This window comes from Nelumbo lutea, chromosome 8 (genome assembly GCF_056320005.1).
Source record: "Nelumbo lutea isolate HS-2025 chromosome 8, American lotus-T2T, whole genome shotgun sequence".
In the NCBI taxonomy this organism is placed as follows: domain Eukaryota; kingdom Viridiplantae; phylum Streptophyta; class Magnoliopsida; order Proteales; family Nelumbonaceae; genus Nelumbo; species Nelumbo lutea.
In genome coordinates, this window is record NC_142691.1 from 18,454,613 (window position 1) to 18,480,547 (window position 25,935).

At 39.6% G+C, this 25,935-nt stretch overlaps 1 protein-coding gene across 5 annotated transcripts; it reads right to left on the reverse strand.

Annotated features, from left to right (window-relative positions):
* Positions 1–25,903, reverse strand: LOC148843119 (S-adenosyl-L-methionine-dependent methyltransferases superfamily protein). Of its 5 annotated transcripts, none has more exons than XR_016103318.1 (10): positions 25,590–25,903; positions 12,759–12,859; positions 12,524–12,664; positions 9,116–9,197; positions 8,622–8,815; positions 4,677–4,788; positions 3,123–3,236; positions 1,893–2,027; positions 1,409–1,548; positions 1–508 (listed from the first exon to the last, which is right to left on the reverse strand). XR_016103318.1 is itself a non-coding variant. In XM_088958114.1 (9 exons), the coding sequence occupies exons 1-8, from the start codon at positions 25,740–25,742 to the stop codon at positions 1,899–1,901; spliced, it is 1,026 nt and encodes a 341-aa protein (XP_088814240.1). In that variant the 5' UTR covers positions 25,743–25,903; the 3' UTR covers positions 1,256–1,497; positions 1,893–1,898. The 5 variants fall into 5 exon arrangements, 2 of the variants coding, with proteins under 2 accessions (XP_088814240.1, XP_088814239.1); XR_016103319.1 differs by lacking the exon at positions 1–508 and adding an exon at positions 780–1,222 and having other exon boundaries at positions 1,409–1,497; XR_016103317.1 differs by lacking the exon at positions 1–508 and adding an exon at positions 780–1,222.
* Between the last annotated feature and the right edge of the window lie 32 nt (positions 25,904–25,935).

The following is a 25,935-nucleotide window of genomic DNA, read 5'->3' on the forward strand; positions in this document are numbered from 1 at the left end:
TTTAAAAAATATTATTTTTTAATATGTGTATTAATATTACTTAATCTATTTTGATGATGTGGTATGAAACAGAACCAAATAGATTGTAGGTTGAAACGGTACCAAAACGGTTTTTGACCTTTCAGCATTCTTTAAGAAATGAATCGGCCCTAAAACGCATCGATGCCAAACAACCACTTAAACATTTCCAGTTAGTCCCAGGCTTACGGGTCTCGGTTGATCGCCCATCACCACCCGTGCTTGCTTCGAGATGAGGTAGCCAGTGACTCCACCGTCTCGTGGAGTGAGATGGGCAGGTGGAGTCGGAGTTTCTCTTTTATTACACAGCTAAAGTTAGCTTCTCAAGATCCAAATCCTGAACTCTTCATTCCAGACCCACCACGTCCACTAGTTCCTGTTGCACTCTCTTCAAATCCTCCGGACTTCTCATCATCAATGGGATGTCCATATCCTCTCCAAGCTAACCAAATTCGAGACCTTGACTATGGAAAACAAAACTAATCCAGACCTGTCAGTGAACAAAAAATAGGGTTAGCTTGGAGAGGCAGCTTGATGATAGGCAAGGTCTCGAATGCTAAAGGAGAATGTAAACAAAACTAATTCATTGATGACTGAGGACAACTTTAGTGCTAAAGAGGCAGCTTGATGATAGGCCATCTCAAACAAAACTATTTCAGTATGAGCGCCGGTTCTCAAAATTGTATGTTCAGATCCAGGAAAAACTTCGTCAAACCGGTAAATACTATGCTACCTATAATGCTCTCTTGGAGAAAAATGAATTAATGCTAAAGGAAACATCTTTATTGAATTCAATAAGTTCACAGTTTCAAGATGCCACTAATAGCACAGCTCCTGGAAGTGTGAAACTTGTCAACTCAATGGAGGGAATTGTGAAGGGCACACAACAGAAACTGGAAAGGGTACAGCTTGGGCTTCAAGTAGATAAGAAAGTTTGTGATACCCTCCATTGATGCCTGTAACCTTCTGCCCTAAATCACCTCTTTACGTTCAGAAATTTGATGCCTGTAGCCTTCTGCCATAGTGTCATGTATGTAATAGTTCGTTTTGTAAATCCCTTGAAATTCAGACTGAACAGGAATTACATTATGTTGGTAGCTACAGGATGATCGTGGATAATGGTGCTTTACTGCACTTAACAAACTCCCCTAGTCAGTACCAACTTTGATCAAGAAGAGTAAACAGATTTTGGTTCTGGGGCCCTCTGCAAGAAAACCCATTTCTGTCACCCACTTAATTTTATTTAAAGAAAATGTTTTCATTCCTTCGAGAAAAGTCTTACATAATGAAATATGGTGCATTTTAGGCTTCAAAGCCCAAAATTACAGTATGGAATAGTAATATCATTTACTTCAACCATCAAGAAAAGGAAAATATGCACTATGCTCACATCTGCCTGTTAATCCAGTTGTGACTCAGCAGCATGCTTTGCAGAATCTTCTCGTCATTGTAGTCGTGTTTGGAATTGAAATGTTGCCTCTATAAGGAGAATGTAAACAATGAATTACATTTGTTTTTCAAAAACCAGGCCTGTCAGCGAACAGAAAATAGGGTGGTTAGGTCCAATCTCTTAGGACCAATAAGTGTGACCACATAAAACCAAATACAGTGTCCAAAAGAAAATTGAAAAAATAAAAGTCAAGTAGAAAAACCATTTCAAGGTGAACCATCATTGAATGAGAAATTTCAATGCAGTTTTTGCAGTTAAACCATACAACTCAACAATGCTGAACCAGTTTTTCACTATGTTATTTCAGTTCAGAGAATGGACCTGGTAAAGGTTCCTGTTCAGTTCAACACAGCCAACTCTGTACTGGTTTCTAAAAAGTTAGACCATAAACAAGCATAAAAGAGAAAAATCTTGACAAACCAACCTAGTTTCAAGCCTTCTGTGCAGAGAACATGATGAAGGACTGTTGAACTTTGCTAGTATAGTTGATCAGACCACATGATATGCACAAGTCTTCTATTTCCTTTTCAGTGAGATAGCCGTAGCCGTTGCTTGCTAGCTGCAAAACCATCCTCCATCAATCACAAAAATAGCCAATGGAAAATTCATCTTGATTATATAGAATATACAGGGAAATTAATAAGTTGCAATTTATTTGCTTCAAGGATAGTTTACCATTCATATTTTGCACAAAAGGGTCCATGTGCATGGTGGGACACTCAAGTCAATGGCTCTGAAATCACTATAGCATTCTTTTGGACAATCAAGGATACAAGGAATTGTCGGGAATTAATGCATATGGTCATCCTAATAAGGTATTTTTCCCTTCTTTGGTTTTTCATCATAAAGTGATCCACTGAGTTGCAGTCATTCAAAATGTGGCTCCTATCCTATTTCATATGCAATTGCCAATATAAGCTTGCAGAAGACTACAATATGCAGCAAAAGAATAGATGAAAATAGGTATTATTCCCTGAAAAACAGTTGCTCATCTTCAGGAAATTGCCTCATACATACTGCCAAACCATTGCATAGAACTCCTATCAAAGTGCAAAGGGATAAACGGATAAGGCCAAGAGGTACACCGTGTAGGCTATGATTTCAGGCTTTCTTACACATCACATTTAATTTTAACTTACTCTCACAAAATTCACATTTTGGATCTTGGTCAATGTAGTTAAAAATGGCAGGCTTATAAATTGGGAGTTATTTGAGCTGACATGCAGAATAGAACATTCAATCACCACATTGACAAATAGACTTGTGCACAGGCTGGGCCGGGCTTTACCTCTATATTAGCAGAACACATTCAGGCCCAAGCCTGAGCCCAGCCCGAACACATTCACCATTTCTTGAGAAAAGAGAAGAGGAACCAAGAAAAATATTTTTTTATTATATAAAATATTATTGGGTCAGGCTTTTTTTTTGAGAAAGCCCGAGCCCAGCCAGAAAAGTTGGGCCTAGTGCCCAAGCTCGTGGGCCTAAAATCATGTCTAAGCCTGACAAAGAATGGGCCAAGCCAGGCTACCTGGCCCATGAACAGGTCTATTGGTGAATACACAGTTCCTTGAGGGCAGTAAGATGTCACCAAGAAACTTGCCACTTCCTGAAAGAAAAAGTGCTAGACATGTTGGAAAAAGAAAGAGCATTTTACCTGTCTTAAGTTTCTATATATCTCAGATCGGAACGAGTCACCAAAGCGAGGTGCCAAAAATGTAGTTCCCACAAAGATACCACCACTTCGCAAGATACGAGTGATTTCAGCAACCTGGCCAATACAAACGAATGCAACCATAAATGCATATTTGTGTTTACATGTGTGCTTGCATAAAGGATAATTCTACAATCCAGAGAAAGCCAAACTAGACACAATTGGAAAACAGAAAGAAGGATTTGATGATATATTTATTCTTACTAAATTTCAGGCCCAACAATCAAGAAATCTCTTGGGCTCAGCCAGGCTAATGGGATAAAATTTCTTCATTAGACTTCTTCATGGGTATATTATTAGTGTATCAGTATTAATTTTTTTTATATCTTTTGAAGGGCTACACAACGAGGGGTAGCCCATCCCCCAACCCAGGTGCAGGTGGGATTCGATCCCAAGTCTCCGCTTACGACCAACAGGAGACCTTACCAACCAGCTGGTTGGAACCTTGCATTAGTGTATCAGTATTAATAAACTATATGTATCAGTATTAATAATAGGAGTAAAATACAAAAACCTTCCCTAAAGTTTCTGACAATCATAAAAACCTCCCCTATAGTTTCATTTTAACAAATACCTCCCCTGAACTTTTGAGAAACTCAACAAAAACCTCCCTTCTGTCATTGTCCCAGACGGAAAACGTTAGATTGATGCACCAGTTTTTTTCCAAATACCTATTCTACCCTTTTATAAATTATTTTACATACAAAATTACTGAAATAACCCCATTTTAACTCAACAAAAACCTCTTTTAACGATTATTTCAGTAATTTTACATACAAAATTATTGAAATATGTTTTTTTGTTGAGTTAAAATGAGATTATTTCAGTAATTTTGTATGTAAAATAATTTATAAAAGGGTAGAATGGATATTTGGAAAAAACTGGTGCATCAATCTAACGTTTTCTGTCTGGGACAGTGACGGAAGGGAGGTTTTTGTTGAGTTTCTCAAAAGTTCAGGAGAGGTATTTGTTAAAATGAAACTATAGGGGATGTTTTTATGATTGTCAGAAACTTCAGGGGAGGTTTTTGTATTTTACCCTAATAATAATGCTAAAGATTGACGGGTGCCTTATAACTAGGGGTGCAAATCAGCCAGGTACCCAGTTTGAAGGATTTCACTGCATTGAGCTTAGGCCTCAAGATGGAGCCCTTTCAAAATCAAATGCTAAGCCCAAGTCAGCCCAAATTGCATCCCTACTCCAAAAGAAGATAGTTTAGTAGTGTTCACTTGAACCTTGGTATTATCTAAAATTATAACACGTCACAAATTTGCTAATGCTTCAATCTCTAATATGCAGTAATAACTAATGTACAAACTTAACAGTGTAATTTCATAACTTTGTTGAGAGAAACTCCTCTGAAGGTCCAATCAAAGTAAAAGAAGAGGAAATAAAGACATCAAAAGAACCAAAAGAAACTATGACAGAAGAGAACTGTATGAACACTGCAAGTTATCAAGAAAAAAGTCATATATAACTTGGAGAAGATACACTTACTGCATTTGAAGGAGATGGCCAACAATGCAAAGCTGCACCTGCGTGAACAGCATCAACTGTACCCGATGAAAAGGGAAGCCTTGAAACATCTGCCCTAACAAGAGCAATATTTCTGCACATTCACAAATAAAACATAAATACAGATGCTAGAACCAATGAAAACAGAAAGGCCACAATCTTTTCCTTCCGTCAGGACTTTTTTTTTTTTTTGAGAAAAAGTAAGGTAATTGTATTAATGCATATAACTGTAACATATTACAGCCTTTGGTCCACAAAACTCCATGTACAGCCAGCAACTATACAAAAAATTACCGAAAAAACAGTCTCTCCCAAATACATACAAGAGACCCCCAACTAAATCAAGTAAACAAAAAACCCAAATCAAAGTATTGATGGTGGGGGATATGCTTAAACGAGTCCTTGGCTGACAGCCAGGAATGTAAAGTAGCCAATGCCCGAATCACCAACTCATCCAAGGAGCACCCTTGACCTTCAAAAATCCTACTATTTCTTTCTTTCTACAGGACCCAAACACTACATGAGGGATCATACACCATAACACCTTACCCCTGTTACTTAAGCCTGTCAACTTCCAAGAGAAAAGCAGTTCAGCTAAAGACTTGGGGCAGCACCACCTCACATTTAGCAGGGAGCAGAAATGACAAAGCAGCAGATGGGCAACCTCACAATGAATAAATGGGTGATCCACCAGACCCCTCCTGATTAACTGCTCCTTGGAGAGACATTTACCATGCACTGCAGTCCAGACCAAGAAGAAGACTTTAGTAGGAATGTGAGGAAGCCAAATCTCTTTCCAAGGAAAAGCCTGAGCCGAACCAGCACTCAGATTTGAATAAAATGACTTCACTGAGAAAATCCCATCCTTAGTCCATTTCCAAATTCTGGTATCTTGCTGGTTTGGGTTCAGTTGATATTCCTGAATCGCTTGTAGCAGCTCTAACAGATCAGAGAATTCCCAATCGTTGAGATGACTCCTAAATTTTGGACACCAGTATCCTGTATTTCCCCACCACTCAAACTGATCTGCCACCACCACATTCCTGTCTTCTGCTATAAGGAATAGCGACGGGACGGCCTCCATTAGGGGAACACCATTGCACCAGGTGTCTCGCCAGAAACTAATCCTCTTGCCATCCCCTAAATTAATCCTAATCCCTTGGATAAAAAGAGGATAAATCTTCTCAATTCCTTTCCAAACTGAGCATCCAGAAGGCGAGGGTGCAAGTCCGGGATCCCATCCATAGTTTCTAGTTCCAAACTTTTCCGCAATTATCCGCCTCCAGAGAGCTTGGGGGCTAGAATTAAAGAGCCACCACCATCTACCTAGGAGAGCAGTATTTACCTGCCTAAAATTTCTTACTCCTAAACCCCCTGCCGAGACAGGGTTGCATATGGAATCCCACTTAACCTGATGGATCTTTTGTTCACCATCCTTCCCACACCATAAGAGCTTCCTTTCTAGCTTTTCCATCCTTTCAGCCACCTGTGTTGGGATTGGAAACAGAGATAAAAAGTGGATAGGTAGATTTGCTAGGACACTTTTCAGCAGAGTAATCTTAGCTCCCTTGGATAAATACCTGGACTTCCAACCCCCTAGCTTCTTCTCTATCCTTTCAATCACCGGGTCCAAAATGGATTTGGAGTGACATTTTGCTCCAACTGGAAGACCCAGGAACCTGAAAGGGAGCTTTCCAACTTTACACCCAAGCTCCGCAGCCAGATCCTGGATGTTATTGACCTCCCCAACTGGGATAATTTCACTTTTCTGAAAATTCACCCGTAAACCAGAGATTACCTCGAACCAAACCAGAATCATCCAAAGATTACTTAACTGCTCCTTTTCTGCCTGAACAAAGAATAAAGTATCATCTGCATACTATAGAAAAGGGACCACGGTTCCTTCCTCTGCCACTCTAAAACCTTCCACACAGCCTTCAGCCACAGCTCTTTTAGCTAATCTAGCTAAAGCCTCCACCACATAGATAAACAGCAAGGGAGAGAGGGGGTCTCCCTGTCGAAGACCCCTCGAACTTCTAAAGAAACCAGAAGATGACCCATTCACAAGTACAGAAAACTTAGCAGTGGATATGCACACTCTGATCCAATTCCTCCATTTCTAGCCAAAGTTCATTTTCTGCAACATCAAGTCAAGAAACCTCCAGTTCACATGATCGTAAGCCTTCTCTAAGTTAAATTTTGCATACCACCCCAGTGCTGCCACTCCTTAACTTCGAGTCTACCAGCTCATTAGCAATAAGAACACCCTCTAGTAATAGTCGACTGGGCAAGAAAGCCCCCTGCACCTCTGAAATGATCTCAGGAAGTACCTTCCTCATTCTATTAGCAAGGGATTTCACCAGAATTTTGTAGAAACCTCCTACCAAACTTATTGGTCTGTAATCAGAGATACGCATCGGATTCTAAACCTTTGGAGTCAAAGTTATAAATGTAGCATTTAAGCTACGCTCTAAGGATGCTCTTTCGTGGAAATCCGACATAGCCTTCATCACCTCTGGCTTAATGAAACTCCAACATTACTTGAAGAACAGCATTGTGAACCCATCGTGTCCAGGAGTCTTCTCACCCTCTAGAATTTTAATAACCCCCCATACTTCCTCTTCTGAGAAAGGTTTCTCTAAGCCTTCTCTTTGATTGTTGGAGAGGGCTTCAAACAGGTTCCCATTCAAACCTGGATGAACCGGCCACACCTCCTTATACAGGTTCTTGAAGAATTTCACCACCTCCCTTTTAATAGAAGATTCCTCCTCAATAATCCTGTCTCCCACCTGCAGCTTCTTCAAAGTATTCTCCCTTCTTCGACAATTAGCCACTGCATGGAAATACTTTGTATTTCTGTCTCCCGCCTTCAGCCAAGAGATTTTAGCCCGTTGTCTCCATTTAATCTCTTCCTGATATGCTACTTTGTCAAAACACAATTTTGCCTCAGTCCTAACTGCCTTCTCTTCTTCAGATAGGTTCACCAACTCTTCTTTCCTATCCAGCTCTTCAATGGTGCTTAACAACTCTCCTTTTTTGAGTTCTACTGCCTTGAGATTGTTTTTCTTCCAGTCTAGGATTTTCTCTTTCAACATCTGTAACTTCTTTGCAAGAATATGAGATCCTGAGCCTTCTACCTCAAAAGATAACCACCACTCCTTCAACTTCTCTTCAAACCCAGCCTCCTGAAACCACAAGTGTTCAAACTGAAAAGGAACTGGCTTCCTCCTCAGGCCCTCCCCCCAAAGAAGAATAGGCCTATGATCAGACACAGGTCTTGGTAGAGCTTCCTGAAACAAGTTAGAAAAACTTTCCTTCCACTCTGTTGACATCAAGAATCTATCAAGCTGAACTAAAGTAGGATTGCCTTGGTTATTAGTCCAAGTGAACTTAGCACCAGACAACGGCAAGTCCACCAGACCATGTCTGTAAACAAACTCACCAAAAGACCGCATCCCCGTAGTCCTTCTCACACCTCTATTTTTCTCCTGTGGGAATCTTATAATGTTAAAATCTCCGCCTATACACCAGGGAATATTACCCCTACTCCTTATTCTGTCCAGCTCCTCCCAGAAGTTCTGCCTTTCAGCATCACCATTTGGGCCATACACCCCGGTAATTATCCCTTTGAAATCTCCCATCCCTACAACTTCAATGGAGACCGAGTAATTTCCAACCATGGAGTCACTGATCGTGACAGTATTGGAATTCCATACTACTAGAATTCCCCCTGCTGTTCCTGAAGCATTTAAACATCTCCACCTGCATTGTCCATCCCCCCACATGCTTCTAACCACTGCTGCATTTTTACTTCTTTGAATGAAACCCCTTTCCTTCCATCAAGATTTAACCATAAGGGAGAAGATAAATATTAGGAAAAATAACATATGTGTTTTAAACAGAGAAAGAAAGGAAGAAAAAACTTACGAATTTAGGATGTTATCATCTTTCTTGATGAAATCATAACACTGGCGTAGCATATTCTCAGAAAAATCCAATGCAATAACTCCAGAGTAGGTCCCAGATTCAGCGAACTTTCTTGAAAACAAACCACTCCCACAGCTGACATCTACAAGAAGACCACCTTCTGCAGGTTTGAAGTATTCTAGTGCCATTTTGAACTGCACGAAGTGAAAGAGGTCACATGATCAGTGCCAGCAACATGATTTGAATCTCTGAGAAGGATAATGAAACACAGATGATAATAGTCCTTCGGGCCACTTCATTCCATCAGTTGTTTCTCTATGTAATGGAATGGCATCATCACAATTCACAATGGTACAGGGAAAGCAAATTTACAAATAAATGTGGGATAATCATTTTCACCAACTGATTCATTCCATTAAAATGAAAACAACAAAGTTATTGGATTTATTTACAGCATCTAAATCTTGAAGAGAACACAAAGTACATAACACTACCTCTTCATCAGGACCAGGAAAGCCACTGCGATTAAAATTCTGGCGCCACCCCCTCTCATACAAGAAAGAAACCAGTGGGCTCCTAAGACAAATGAAAACAAAGACAAGGATTTAACTCATAATCTAAATGCCGATTAAATTTTCAATTGAAAGGAAAATAGAAATGCATTTTATTTGATTAATTCAAACTGCCATTACAAAAGATTTTAAGATGATAATCTCACCATGATTAGAAGCACATAATGCACCAAAATTGTAAATGTTGATTTATTTTCTTTTTTTTTTTTTTGAGAAAAGGTAATTTTTCATTCAACTAGAATATGTACAAAAAATAGGACTTTATCAACAAAAAAAAAAACTCAAATATCTGGATAGCTATTTGCACTGTCCAAAAATTCATCTCTAAACCTGATTTAGCTAAATGTTGATGTATTTCATTAATGTCAAATTAAATTGTATATAAAATGGATACAACTTTTTCTGGTATATTTAGGATTGGAGGCCATCAGATAACTCAATGTGACATTTTCCACTACCTTGGTTCAACAATTCATAACAAAGGAGAGATTGAGGATGTCTCCCATAGAATTAGAGGAAGATGGGCAAAATGGAGGGTCACATCCGGAGTCTTATAGGTGAATACCACTTAAATTAGAAGGAAAATCCGATATAACAGTTGTAAGGCCAGCTATGGTGTATGGAGCAGAGTGTTGGGCAATAAAACAAAATAAACTAAATAAACAAGCTGAGAGCTTTATCTTTTATAGAATTTTAGAACAAGGATAATATGGCTAATATTACTGAATCAGTGACTTTAACAATGAACTAGGTGTCCCATGAACGCATGAGAAAGACAATCTTTTTTCACTTTCAAACCATAGATAAACTCCTCTTAGTATGTCCATTTTGTGTAACCTTATTACATCCTTGATTTTAATAGATTGATATTTAACCATCAAATATTCATAACCTAAAAATAGCATAATAAAAACCACAACTATTTGAATTGGTAAAAAAAGTGCTACGAAACTATCTTTTCATAATTCTTAGTTACCAAGTGAGAAAAAAGACAACCAAATGCTCCACGCCAGAGAAACTAGTAGGACATTATATAACAACATATATGCAGAATATTAACCAAGTGCACATGGAGAGCCACAATTTATTGATTTGTAAAGAAGAAAACAAATAAATGATTTGGTTTCTTGGATGCTATAACTTGAACCCTAGGCAGAGTTGATTGAGAACAAAATGGCTAGACAATTTGGTGGCATCCTATTTTTGATGAACTGCATACACCAATAATTAACAGCCAAGTAATACCACTACAAAAGGACAATATTTGTGTATGACTTGTATTGTTAAAAAGTACGTGCACCTTTTGTCTTCTTATAGCAACATGCCAGCTTTACCAAAAAAAAAAATGTGCATCAACACCCACAACAGAATGCACACAGAAAATTTGATAATAATTTTATGGGAAAACTACAAATTGTCTACTGGTTCTAAGAGAAAAAAGGGTTGGATGATTGGGTCCTCTCTTCAAGATGATGATAAATTTCCCATTTTTGTTCACATCCAAAATGTAAATGAAAGAGGAACCTCGAACTATAACAATGTCATCATGTAAAGTTGCAGTGTCAAAGTTTACAAACACTAAAAGTAAGAATACAAATATAAAGCCTTGGATGAAGTATCACCATAGGAATATACAGCAATAATGGTAATAAAGACAAAGTTTCTGTATATGATACTGGTTTTATCACTAGATAGTATCTATGCTTATCATAGTAATTCCATAGTTGATCAAAACCAATATTTGTTTCAGATTCAACAACTAACAGGGAGTTCACGCTCATAATCAATTAAGAAATCTAAACTTTAGTATATTTATTATTCGAGAAGAGAAAGGAGGAAAAGGACCACCTATTCTAATTGCATAAGTAGAAAAAGAAAACCATTCTATTTAGCATTCTAGCTGTCTTTCTTTGACCCATGACCTTGCTTCAAATCAATTACCAAAAGACCTTTACATGGACATGTGTCACACAAAGGTAAACAAATCCTTTTATTTTCTCAAGAAATTGAATTGCCCTAAGGGAGAGAAAAATAGATAAAATTATTTTTCACTTCAATAAATTGATAAATAATTAATAATCAAAGTTCTATCCAGTGTTGAAATCAAACCATAAAACATAATGAAGAAAATAATTACCCAATCATAGCACCAATCATTTAGATTGTTTACTCTTTTCTTTTACATGGTATTCCTTTTCAATTTGGAGGATAAGGTGGGTGAAACAGGACAACAGAAAGTGGAATTGGTGGAGATTTACAAAGTGATTTCACCAAAAGGAAAAGAGAAAAAAGAATATGGGAAAATAGAGAAAAAAAAAAAAGAAAAAGGCATAAACTTGCAACTTTTTAGCAAAGAGAATGCTACCAAGACTATGAGGATGAAGATAATTCTCTTTCACCAAAACGAGAAGAATAATGTCTGCATCCATACAAATTATTTGTGATAGACAGATACACATAACCATACTTTTTTACACTCCTATTGTACAGGTCCTTGGTGTAAAAGGGTGCTGATGTAACACCATGTTCTCATATCAATACAATACTTCAAAGATTATCTTGTAATCTTTCACCGCTTTGGACTACAACAACTTTCCAGGAAAAAAAATGTAAAGTATAACACTCCACAATTTCAAATTTTTCCATGCAGATATTTTTGGCATATGAACATGTCAACACATGAAAAATTTTCTACTCATAGGAAAATTGACCATACATCACCTATTCATATCCATTATATATCATTCATAAAATTTTCATTTAGTTATCTAACTCAAATTATTTTTGTGATGCACAGCTGCTGAGCTGCATGAACTAGGACATATCCAGATAGATCTGAAATAAACACTGGTTACAAAGACCTTGTAACAATTGTAACATAGTTCCCATGTCAAGAACCCTGTTTCATTGTCCAACACCTAGTAGTAGTAGTGTGTGTGTGTGTGTGTGTGTGTGTAATTTATATATCAAATAAATTATTGTTCTTTTACGTTAGTTACCAAGGCCTGCATTACTTCCAAAATAGAAACTTTGGTTTAAATGCCAGCATCATAAATTAAAATTGCTTTCAATTAAATAAAAGTATTCAAAATTTTCAATGATTATTAAACTGGAGATCACTAAATTCTGTACACTCTAAATAAATGAGGCAATGAGCATGAACACCACTTTCTTGGAGCAAGGATTAGCTGAACGCAATGGCTGTTCAGTGGGCTGTGGAACCAATGATAAGGTTCCATGAATTTATTATTGGCGTGGAACCTTATCATTGGTTCCACAGCTCACTGAACAGCCATCACGTTCAGCTAATCCAAATTCACTATCTCGTACCTAAACAGCTCAGTTCTAGCTGGCTTGAACTCAGTGTACTCCTTCGTTCCAGCAATAACAGTGAGATCCAAATATATGTCTCTGCTGGAGTATTTCTTGTTGCATCTCTGACATTGGAAACCAGATCTATAGATGGCTGGCCTGCAGTTTACTTGATTTTTAGATTGAAAAACAAGCAAGAATGCCATGTAAAGAGAAACAGATATTGCATGTTACATCATGTAATCCAACTTACAGGTTTAATCCAGGAGGGCCCTTCCTTATTAGAGGCTCATAACAGACTGGGCAAGCAAATACTTCAAATTCCAATGCATAATTCTGCTGAGTGCTTGTAACCTGAAAATAGAAAATCTTGATTAACACAAAAATGATGTTTCCAAGAACAAGGAAGCCGTGAAAAATACAAAAGAAGAAGAATTTTGTTCCAGTATTTAATATTTCTCAGTATAGAAAGCATAAGGGACAATAAAGATTTAGCATTGTAAATATCTCATTGCTTCAATGAGAAGTTAAGGAGAGGTAACAAAATCCAAGTGTTCTCTTCAAGTGTACTTTGAAGCAAAATCTGAAACCAGGACTAGAACGAAAAGTTTAGCCATTCAGACCATAACTTGGCCTTGGGATGGGTTGGCCAAGGAGCTAAGCCAACCCAATAAAACAAGTCAATTGAATCTAATTGGACAAATCACTAAGCTGCTTGTCAGAAGTCAGACAGTTAAAGACAATGTATCTTTAGGAATTCTTCTCAGAACTACTATGCAGAAACTATTTAAAAGATGATTTGGTTTTTATTAAACCCATTCTTCACTTTAAGAGGGCAAGCTTCCATTCTTTGTTAAGAAGGTGGTAGGAATTTGAAACTGATCAAAAATAAAAAAATATTAACAAACGACTAAAGTAAAAAATTTAAACTTGTTTTCCTATCAAATTTCGTGAGGAAAGAATTCATTTTCCCATATTTTGTTTCTTTTGGAAAGGTGAAATTATATTATAATAAGAAAATCAAGAGAGATTTCCTCAAGCAAAGCATATAAACATACAAAAAGAGAACTACTCCATTATATCTGGTTACAAACTGAAATTACCATCCTTAACTAGCCTATCCCACTGAGAAACAAAATGAGAAAACTTGAACCCAGCAAACTCCTTGGTAATAGATGGCCATCTAACAATGCTTCTTTCCACCTTGGTGCACACTGCTTCAGCAAATAAACTAATATTCTCGAACGATCTGCAGTTCCTCTCCTTCCATATATACAAACAGATGGCTGCCAAGGTCAGTACTCCATAGAATTCTTCCATGACTACTGAAAGCTCTAGATCTCCATGCAGAGAATAAACAGTGCAAGTCGGATAGAAATACCTAGCAAAAAACCAAATAGACCCAAACAACAGACACAAATTTTCCGAGCATACTCACAATGAATCAAAAGATGCTGGGACTGTCTCCTCAGCTGAGATACATATACAACACCAATTGGTTATGAACTAATGATCATACCTTTAGCTCTGTGATTGTCAATTGTGAGGATCTCCCCTTTGATAGCTGTCCATATGAAGAAAGACACCTTAAAGGGGCCTTTGCCTTTCCATATCCACCTCCATGGAACCAGATCCCCATTTGAATTTAACAGAAGTAGCAAAAGAGATTTAACATTTTAACTGAAAAAGTACCTAATCTGTCCCCTGTCCACCACATGGGAACTTCGGAAATGGGTTTGATCGTAATCTGGTCCAAAGCAACCAACATGGAAGCCGAATGGAGTATACCCCAATCATCCACATTCCTACTCAGTCTCAGGCTCCAAACAATATGCTTCCCAAGGAGATCATAACATTCACTAACCTTGGCCTCTTTGCCTTCAATCAAAGCATACCAAACTAGGATAAGCAGAGAACAGAGAACTGTTGCCACATCAAGTATCCTTCCAAAAGAGGATATTTTCACCATTACCAAGTTTAAAAGATATATGTCTGAAGAAGCATTCCCTATTTCTTGCGGTACCCTTCCAAATGCTTGATCTATATGATTATGGGGTTTGGTTGGTTTCCCAACCAAGGCCAGCTTGACCATACTTGCAACTTATCAACTTCCGCCATAACTCATCCTTTTTTTTAAAGGTAAAGTATTATAATTCATCCTTTTCACTACTATAGCACCACAACCACTTTGAAAGGAGGGCTTTATTCATTAGATGTAAAGGATGAATGCCTATACCCCCATTAGCCTTCTGCAGGCCCACCTCATCCCATCAAACAGGGTGAAATTTCTTGTATTCATCTTTGCCTTCACATAAGAAATTCCTCCTCATTTTCTCAAGCATCTGGATCACTGAACTTAGGGCATGGGCCAAGGATAGGTAATATGTAGGAAGGTTTGATAAGGCACCTTGGATAAGAGTCACCATGCCTCCTTTTGAGATGTATCCTTTCTTCCACCCAGCTAATTTCTGCCTCACTCTTTCAATAACAGGGTCCCAAATTGACTTGGAACTATGGTTAGCACCCAAAGAAAACCATTTTGATGGGAGTGGACCTATTCTACATCCTAAAGATGTCGCCAACTCAGTAATATTAGTCATAATGTCACATAGCCTACTGGTATCAATTCACTTTTTTTTGGAAATTAATCTTCAACCCCGGTACAACTTCAAAAACAAATAAAAAGGCACCTAGGAACATGAGATCACGAGCATAGGAGCAGAAAAAGATGAGGGATTCATCTGTGAACGGCAGCAGCAAAAGAATCTGGTGGCTATTTTCTGCCACACAAAATCCAGCAATGCCCCCTTCCCCTGCTTTTTTAATCAGCAAACTGATTAAATTGGGATAGCAACTCCCAGGTTCATGAATTACTGTCGTGCTTCCATTATTTGAACCCTTAGTTGTTATAAAAATTCAGCTGCATGTATAGCAAACTTGAACTTGCCTGAGTTGGGAAGGAACGGTACGGTTGAACACATATCTATGGTTGGAAAATCTTTACTGACAGTTGAACCCAAAAATTAAAAAGGGATATATGCCAGCCTGCTAGGTAGGTAAAATCAGTAATACTATATTATAATAACCTGAACTCTGAACCCATGTTCAACTTACCTGATAACCTGCTGACCACTCACTGAGTCAACTATAAAATGAAGGCATTGCAAGAGATATAAAAGCAACGAAACTCCAGTTAACTATTATTTATAGTGTTCTCTGAAGCTATGTCAAAAGTATGATTTCTCACCTAAAAAACAGTTGGATTTGTTACATAAATTGATAATAAAAACGAAAAAGGAATCACCAAATTGGCTACGTATGCAAGACAATCAACAATCAGAAACCACAATCACACAACTCTACTACATCCCCGCTTAATAAACACAGTTCATCTTGCTTGCTTCTTACAACCGTAATGCTGTTAAAATTATTCTACAACACAAGAAGAATGACCACCAAGTATAGCGAAATGTCTACACTTCAGATTTTAAGCAACTACTACAGTGAATTTGCTTCCCTTCTTCATATCATAAATTCATAATAACAATTAAAAAAAAAAAAACATAGACAAGAATACAGGATACGTCTGTTTGTTGGAGAGACAACTCAAAATTTCATGAAGGCCTAGCTATATAAAGTATAAACATGAAGTAGACATTTCTTAGCAACCTTTAATCAACTGGAGTGTCATGGGCATATTATGAAGAAGGGAGCTACAAACTACAGGCCAGTTGCGAGATGGAGAAGGGACCTGGCTTTCGAGGGCAAAGAAGTTTGTTTTTGAGGAGTGTAGAAACAACGGCTAGGTCTGCCTGAAGATCATCAGGGAGGAGAACAAATCCACCATTTTTCTCTTCAGGGACACAGTGGTCTGGGTGAAAGGCTTCATGGATGGAGCTTTGCATGGAAAAAAAAAAAAAAAAAAAGAAAAAAGAGAGAACGGATGGAAGGGCCACTTGAAGATTGAGAGGAAGAGGTTTATAGCTGAACTAAGAAAGAACAAAAAGGATTGGTTTATAATGGTGACAGAATGCTTAGGAGAAGATAGAGGAACACGCATTCCAGAAAGGATTAAAAAGTCAGGATGGAGGTTTTTTGTGGAGAAGTTGCAGGAGTATCTTGTCTTGACAGAGAAAGTTGAGAGCATTATTCAGAAGACATTACCGGAGAAAGAGAACGAGGAGAATTTAGAGGCTGCCAGGAAAAATAGTGGTGAACAGAGTAGCAAAGCAGCAGAGGAAGAACGGTGTTCGAAGCCTACAACCTTTTGTTCCTTAAAATCACAAAAGTTGAAGATGGAAATGGACAAAGGAATGTGGGAGTCTAGATATGTGCTTTCTGCTGGTAAGAAGATTGTGGATTGGCAGCCAGTTGTGGAAGCAGTGGTGGAAAAGTTTGGCCTTTCTTCGTCTGTTATGGTGGTGCCATTTAGCGACAGCAGAGACATTCTTGATATTGGGGGCGAAAAGATTGAGTTCTCCTCACTCGAAACCCAGGATGGCTTGATTGTTATTGAAGATTGGCATGTCCTGCAATGAAGAGGAAATTTCAGTGGGAAGCTTCAACATCAAGCTAGTTGGGTTGCCATTTAACTTCTGGAAGAAGACGACAGTGGAAAGAATAATCTCTGCAGTGGGAGCTTTAATGGAGGACTGCAACTTCAACAACCTGAGAGCGACCGAAATGAAGGTGCGTGCAATAAAGCCAGAAGATGTTCCTCGCGTGGTGGACATTTTCTCTGATGCTATGTGGAGGAAGGTCTGGTTACTAACAGAAGTTGAAGCATCATTGTGGAGGATTTGCTCGAAGGGGGAAGACAATGATGACATGGAGGGCAGGAGCTTATGTGGCAAGAGGAGAGAGGTTGTAAGGAATAAGAAAGGAGATATTCCATTCTGGGAAGGGGAACAGTTGGTGTGTAATGTACTCATAGGCAGTAGCCCAGAAAAAGCAAATCATTCAAAAATTTTCAATTCGAAGGGTCAGGGAGTGGGGCCCTCTTTTGCTGATGTAGTGAAGGGGGAGTGAAAGCTAATGCAGTCTGATAATAATAGTGGAAATGGACCAAACCGGGTACAGGCTGGGCTGTCCAGGAGGTTGAACCGGGAGGAAGGCTCAAGTGACACTCTTAATAGTCACGAGAGCGACACACTAAGGGGGAAGACAATAGACTAAAACTATGGTCTATTTTCTTCTCCAAACAAGGCTAAGTCGACAAAGAACTTGAGGAAGTCGACTAAGGATAATCTACAGTGATTTCCAAGGCCCCCTCTCAAAGAACAGGAGACAGAAATGAAAAGTACAGATTACCCAAACCCAAGATATTCCAGGGAGCACACGGAGGATGTGGATGTAGAAGATGGTGGGTGGATAGATTGCGAGACATATGATGACAAGGAATATCTCTCTTCAAATGCTTCGGTAGCAGACAGTTTGGAGGGTACGGAAGTGATGGCCCTTGAGGACGAAGTGCTGGATACAAGCCTCCTATTCAGTGATGTTCAAAATACAGAAGTTATTACCCCTGTTCAGGTTCTGCCAAGTGAACTGAAAGGTTTAAACAATGCCAAGTGTGGCTTGGCTAGGGGGGGAGCTGATCTGGAATCGAATAAGGGTACAACCGACCAAGTAATGAGCAAAACGTAGGTTTTCGGTGAGAAAGTAGGTGGTGATTGCCGGAAGCCAAGTACAGATGATCAAAATATGAACTCCTTGGCAGGTGTTCTGTTATGGACGCATTCGTGGGACCCTCAGCAGATTATCTAGCTAGCCACAGTTCATCTTACCTTATCCTTATCTTATCTGTTTTCTTACTCTTATTTTATCTGTAAGCAGTTTAGTTAGTCTTATCTAGGAGTCTTATCTATCTTATCTGTAAGCAGTTTAGTTAGTCTTATCTAGGAGTTTTATCTATTTTATCTGTAAGCAGTTTAGTTATCAAGGAGTCTTCCTACAAGGAGGACTCTTGCCTCTTGTAATCTCCTATTTAAGGAGCTGAAATTATTGAATAAAGATATCAAATTTCCAGTCAAGAAAGAGAGTAAAAGGAGAGTTCGGTGATCTCTTGGACAAATCACCCTCTAGGACGCCAAGATAGGTTCAGCTAGGAAGGGGAGGAACAAGGGAAAACAGGAGCTTTTCCCCGTGGACCAACCCATGACGAGATCCTACGCCTGGGCCCATAACAACTTGGTATGAGAGCCAACCGTCATGGGAAATCTGGAGCAGCTATCATCCAGGGTCCACGAACTGGAGCATAGGCTCATGGAAACCAGCGTGGAGGTTCGTGAGGTCAAAGACGATGTCCGGGAGCTGCGACGCTTGCTGGAATCGTATTTCTCTAACAAGGAGAGGAATCCAAAGGGGGCTATAACCACAAACAACCGCCAACCAGACTTAACAGAGTCGTCCGGTGAACAGCAGGTCGTCGCCCCGGTAGCTGCGGTCGTTCCCAAGTACAGCAGGCTGGAGTTCCCTTCATACAACGGCGCCGGAGATCCTTTGGGATGGCTGTACAAATGCGAGCAGTTCTTTTGCAACCAACGGACAGGGGACAACGACAAGGTAAGCTTGGCCGCATTCAACATGACGGAGGAGGCGCAGCTCTAGTTTTATAAATTGGAGCAGGAGGAACTCGGGCTTAGTTGGACCCAATTCAAATCCTACTGCCTCCTCGGGTTTGGGCCCCCATTGATGAGCAACCCGTTAGGTGAACTGATCAACCTCAAACAGACGGGAACAGTGGCTGAATACTAGCGCCAATTCCAGACCCTCCTTGCCAGAGCAGTTTCGGTATAACCGGACCTACAAGTAGACATGTTCACCACAGGGTTAGCAGAACCCTTGAGGGTGGATGTGGAGATGCAACACCCCCCCAACCTGGTTACAGCCATGAATCTAGCTCGCGCCTTCGAACGAAAGATGCAGCTCAGCCGCGGAACCTTCACTATGGGGCGGCCTCCATCCGCATGGGCATCTCCGGAACCACTCGGAATGACTCCATCTTCAGCAGCCAACCAAGAACGGAAGCCACAAACGAGCCACAATTCCAGATCAGCATCCAGTGAGGGGAGCAGCGTTGTTGCACCCCCTATTAAGCACTTGTCCAGGTCTGAAATGGCAGAACGCAGGGCGAGAGGACAGTGTTTTAATTGTGATGAACTCTACTCAGCAGGGCACAAGTGTAAGAGACTTTTCTACCTCCTGGTGGAACAAGAGGACGATGAGGATGAACCCCCTTCATTGGAATCCGATCCAGGAGGGCTAAATCATTCCACCTATCCTGGATTCCCTCCAAGACACATATCCAGATTTCGAGCTTGAGGACAAACTCATAGTCCAGGAGGGGAGTAATGTTATGAACGCATTCGTGGGACCCTCAGCAAATTATCTAGCTAGCCACAGTTCATCTTACCTTATCTTATCTGTTTTCTTACTCTTATTTTATCTGTAAGCAGTTTAGTTAGTCTTATCTAGGAGTCTTATCTATCTTATCTGTAAGCAGTTTAGTTATCAAGGAGTCTTCCTACAAGGAGGACTCTTACCTCCTGTAATCTCCTATTTAAGGAGCTGAAATTATTGAATAAAGATATCAAATTTCCAGTCAAGAAAGAGAGTAAAAGGAGAGTTCGGTGATCTCTTGGACAAATCACCCTCTAGGACGCCAAGATAGGTTCAGCTAGGAAGGGGAGGAACAAGGGAAAACAGGAGCTTTTCCCCGTGGACCGACCTGTGACGAGATCCTACGCCCGGGCCCATAACATGTTCCTTGCACTTCAGTTGAACCGCTCCTGGAGCCCACCCAAGGTATGGTTGTGTTTTCCCATTTTGCTACTAACCTTTGTCCTCTGATTGGTGTCTCTATTCCAGATACCCAGTCACCCATTCTGCCGCAAGCCCAGGGTGGGAGTTGGAAGGTTAGCAGGGAGGAAAGGAGTTGCAAGGAAGGTGAGGAAGAAGGGGAGGGGAAAGGATCTGGGGGTTAGTTGAAAATTTTTTGGGAGATCTTAAAAGAAGAGAGGTAGAGAGAGACATTGAGAATCTACAGATAGAGGAGTTAGGGAATAAGGAAAATGAGGGCAATGGAGAGAGAGGTGGTACCAAGGAAAAAGAAAAAGAAGACTTGGTTGCTGTTTTTGTAGAACAATTAGGCTGTAAAATGAAGAACCCTAATGATTCGAAGGTTCTCCTAAGAAAGGGAAAGGAAGAGGGGAATGTTAGAAAGAGGAAGCTAAGTGAAGCTGAAAGGCTAAGGCGAGATGTAGAGGAGGATAAGGAGTTTAGTGAGAGAAAGGAGAGGAGGGGGAATAATTAGGGGGTAGGAGAAAGGGGGTGCATAGAAGTGGAAATGAAAATCCTAAGTTGGAATGTTAGGGGCTTGGGGTGTAAGGAAAAAGAGCTAGAATTAAGGAAGTGATAAGAAGAGCAGATCTGGACACAAGGGATAAATAGGGAAACATTGTTTTGGGCACAACTGTAACTCTTGTTTAACATCAACATTCATGTAATCTCTGTTGTAGTTTTTGTATTTGCTGTTCGGAGAGGCAGCATCTCGCACCTCTAAGGGGATTTTCATGTAACCAATCATTAAATTAATGGAAGATGATTTTATTTATCAAAAAAAAAAAAGAAGAGCAGATCTGGACATTATGCTTATACAAGAATCAAAGTTGATGGAGTTTGGTGGAAGATGGGCAAGAGCTGTTTGGAAGAAAAGGGATATTAACTGGACAATGAGCCCATCTTGGGGAAGCTCATGAGGAATAGTAACAATGTGGATAGAAGAAGTCATGGAGGGGGTGGAAGAGTTGATTGGGAGGTCCACTGTTTCCATTAAGTTTAGACAAAAGAAAGATGGGTTTGAGTGGGTATTGACAAACACATATGGACCAACTGGGTACAGGGAGAGAAGTAGTTTGTGGGAAGAATTGGGGGATATTAGAGGACCTCGGGAGGGCCCGTGGTGTTTAGGATGAGATTTTAATGTCACTAAATTCATAGAGGAGTCCACTAGTGTGAGAAGAGGAAACAATACTAGTATGAGGAAATTTAACAATTTCATTAATAATTTTGAGTTGAAGGAGGTTCCTCTACTTAATGGAAATTTCACCTGGTCTAATTTACAAGCAAATCCAATCTGCTAAAAGTTGGACAGATTTTTATTCGCAACAGATTGGGAGGAACACAAAGGGGTGGTTATGACTTGTGGAATAGAAGTGATCCAAGGGCCAATTGAGAGGGCATGGAATTCCATTGAAAGTTAAAGGAGTTAAAAGCAAAGATTAAAGAATGGAATACCCTTCAGTTTGGAAGAATTGAGAAAAGAAAGCAAGAAGTGATTGGTAAAATTGAGGAGTTGGATGCTAAGGAAAGGGGGGGTTCTTTTGAGGAGAGGGATAAGCAAGTGAGATGGGAACTTAGGAAACAACTTGAGGACATTTTGTATAAAGAAGTTAGTTGGAGGTAGAAGTCTAGGCACAAGTGGGTGAAAGAGGGAGATAGAAGCACCAAATTCTTTCATGCAATGGCCAATGGCAAGAGAAGAAAGAATCTTATTTCCAAACTAGAGGTGGATGGGGTGACACTTACACGCCGGGCTAAGACTGTTAGAGCCTTTGTGGAGCATTTTAAGTCAATCTATAGAAGACCATTAAGTCAAAGGATTTGGTTGGATAGACTAGCAAAAACTATCTGAAAATGCTAAGATGTGGCTTGAAAGAAGCTTTGAGGCCGAGGAAATAAGGGAAGCAATCTTTGCAATGGACAGATCCAAAGCTCCAAGGCCAGATGGATTCATAATGGCCCTTTACCAGGATTGTTGGGAGATACTGAAACCAGATATCCTAGAAGTTTTTCATGAATTGTTTGAAAGGGGGGTAACAAATTTGGGGTTGAACTCAAGTCCCAAAGAAAGTTGGAGCAAGTCATCCAAGAGACTTTAGACCTATCAATTTGGTAAATAGCTTATATAAAATCATTGCTAAGGTCTTGTCTCAAAGAATTAAAGAGGTGCTTCCAAGCATAATTTCACAGAACCAAGGGGCTTTTGTGGGAAATAGGCTGATTGTGGATCAAATTTTAATTACTAATGAATGTGTGGAAGATTTAAAGAGAACAAAGAAGAAAGGAATCGTGTGCAAGCTTGACCTAGAGAAAGCTTATGATATGGTGGATTAGTCTTTTCTAATGCCAGTGATGGATTAGTTTGGGTTTGGGAAGAAACGGTGCAAATGGATCATGGGTTGTATAGAGACATGTCATTTCTCAATTTTGGTAAATGGAGCTGTAGTAGATCACTTTCAAGCCATTAGAGGAATTAGACAAGGAGACCCCCTTTTTCCCTTCCTTTTTACCTTGATTGTAGATGTGTTGGGGAAGTTAATGGAGAGGGCAGATTCGAGGAACCTAGTGAAGGGGCGGAGGGTTGGGCAAGATAATAATACCTATCACTAACCTACAATTTGTTTATGACACAATTCTTTTCTATGAAGGGGACAATATTAGATGGGTGAGAAATTTGAAGTTGGTAGTTCAAACCTTTGAGAAAATGTCAAACATGAAGGTGAGTTTTGATAAGAGTTGTGTAGTGGGGATTAATATGGAGGAAGCGCAATGATGGAGAAGGCTGAATTATTGGGGTGTGTGGTATCACAATGGCCTTTGCAGTACTTGGGAATGCCCTTGGGGGATAATTCGAGAAAGAATAGCTTTTGAAGCCTAGTAATTGATATCACAAAAAGGTTGGCCTCTTGGAAGAAGAACTACCTATCTCTGGGTGGTAGAATCACTTTGATTAAGGCCACCTTGTCTAGCTTGCCCGTTTACTACCCTTTTGTTTTTAGGATTCCAAAGAAAGTAAGCAAAGTGTTGGAAAAACTGATGAGAGATTTCTTGTGGGAACCAAGGGAAGATAGGAAAGACCATAGGGTGAAGTGGGAAATAATGTTTAGGAGTAGGTGTGGTGGAGGCTTGGGATTAGGCAACATTCGGAAGAGAAATGAAGCTTTCTTGGGAAAATGGTTGTGGAGGCTAGCAAGAGAAAGAGACAAGTTCTGGAGTAAGGTAATATTGAGCATCCATGGGCATGCGTATGGTGGCTGGGACTCTGGGGTCTAGGCAAGAGCTACTAGTACCTCTCCTTAGTGATCCATACATGCCATTCTTCCCTCTTTTCTACAGCACATCAGGTATGACCTTTGTTCTAGAAACTAGGTGAAATTCTGAGAGCATTTTTGGGTGGGTGAAATGCCTTTAAAAGACAAATTCCCTTTTGTTTTCTCTTTCTCCCGATATAAAGGGAGAACTTTGTCTAACTTCTTGGTCCCTTCTAAGTCCAACTTTGGTTTCAATTGGGATTTTCGTCTTAAAAGAGGCATTAGGGATTCAGAACTTGAAAATGTTTTGGGGGTTAATTCAGGTTTTAAAGAGGGTGGTTTTAGATCTTTCAAAAAGGAACAATAGAATTTGGACCTTATCTCTTTCCGGTGTCTTTTCTTGTGCATCTTTCTTTAAGTCTTTGCCTCTTTGGTGCAACCTGCCAATTCCATTGCCCAAACTTTCCCAGTAAAAGAAGTATGGGGTAAACCAATCCCTCCAAGGGTTGGAGCTTTTTGTTGGGAAGCCTTCTTGGAATGATGTAATACTTGTGACTTACTCCAAAGGAAAAGGCCTAATCGGTGCTTGTCCCCACATTGGAGCATACTATGTAAGACTAATGGTAAAAGTCCCTACCACTTATTAATCGCTTGCCCGTTTGGTTCTGTTATTTGGGAGTGGTTTATGGCTTTATTTGGTTATAGGTGGATCCCTCCTCCAAGTATACAAAGGTTGTTTGCTGCTTCATTCTTTAGGTGGCCAAAAGAGGGGGGAAATCTTGTGGAAATGCTTAGGAGCTGCCATATGTTGGACTCTATGGGAGGAAAGGAATTTAAGGATATTTTCTGATAAGGAAAGGAAGAATGAAGATATCGTTGAAATTATAACAATTAGGGTGATACAATGGGTAAAACCAGTGGTGTTGTTTGCTGATATCTCCACTGGGATGCTGCTTAATAGTTGGAAGGAGGTGGCAAATTCTGATCCAGCTCTTTCAGCTGTGAGCCCTCAGCCCTCAGTGGTCATTACCAGTTCCAGGTTTTATTAAATTAAACTTTGATGGTAGTAGTGAAGGGAATCCAGGACCGTCAGGAGTTGGAGGTGTATTCAGAAATGAAAATGGGAAGGTGGTTTCTATGTACTCAGGCCCCATTGGGGTTGGTGATTCCCTTAGAGCTGAGATGTTCGCTGTTTTGGAAGGGTTAAGAAAGGCAAAGGAGCTGAACGTTCAAAAGTTAGTGTTTGAAGGAGACTCAATGTTGATTGTAAACTGGTTAGGGAAAGATAGTGGTTTATAGAAATTTGCAAATGAAAGGAGGGAGGTTAAGTGGTTATCCAGTGGGCTGGAAGTTCAGTATCATTCAGTGAAGAGAACTGCAAATGCATTTGCAGATACATTGGCAAAGCAAGGGGTGGGAAGGGAGCAAATGTTTTGGGCTATTTTGTAATTTCATTCTTGTTCTCTTGGGGAGAGTTAAGTCATTTTACCGCTTTCCGGAGTGCTGTATGTAATCCTTTCTTTTCTTAATATATGAGTTTCTGTGTGTGTGTGTGTATATATATTAATGAAGCATAAGATGATCGCACACATTTATGATACTCTCTAAGACTCACTCAATACAGAATTATACAAACTGGAGAAGAAACCATCTAAAGAGAAGCAGAAATTACCATAAAGAGCATCCGTATAATACAAATGAGGTGTGAAGAATGCTATAAATGCTTACATATTTGTTCATTTGCTCTATGTAGCATATGTAAGTATAGACCATCCATGAATTCTCCGGATAAATCCACCGAAAAGGCACCAAATGCCAACTCTATTTTCTAAGATTAAAGAAAACTAAGCAAATAAAAACTGACATATTTTAGCCACAAATTAACATAAAATGCGATATAACATGATCTAGAACAAAAAAAAATCAGACCTAAACCAAGAGAAAGAAAATGGTAAAAGAGAAAACTTGGAGACTTGGAGAAGAGAGAATACCGGCTCGGTGGCGACTGCAGAACTGGCTCGGATTTTGAAAGGAGAACGGGAAGAGAAAGCAGACAAACAAGCTTGAAACTGTGGATTGAAGCATGGGAAGGAGTTTTTTGGAAGGATGGTGTGGTGGAGAGGGCGAAGAGATACAGAAGCCATGGCCGTCTTTGATCGACGGTGTCGGTCCTGTCGGATGTTTCTCTGCTTTCTTGTATCTCATTTGTCTTTCTATTTTGTTCTCCTATTTGTTTCTGAATTTTTTGAGTTTTTGTTGCCATTTTTTTTCTGTGGAAACGGTGTGCGAACGAAGTAAAACGTGCACCTCAAAAATGAAAAATAAAATACTAAAATA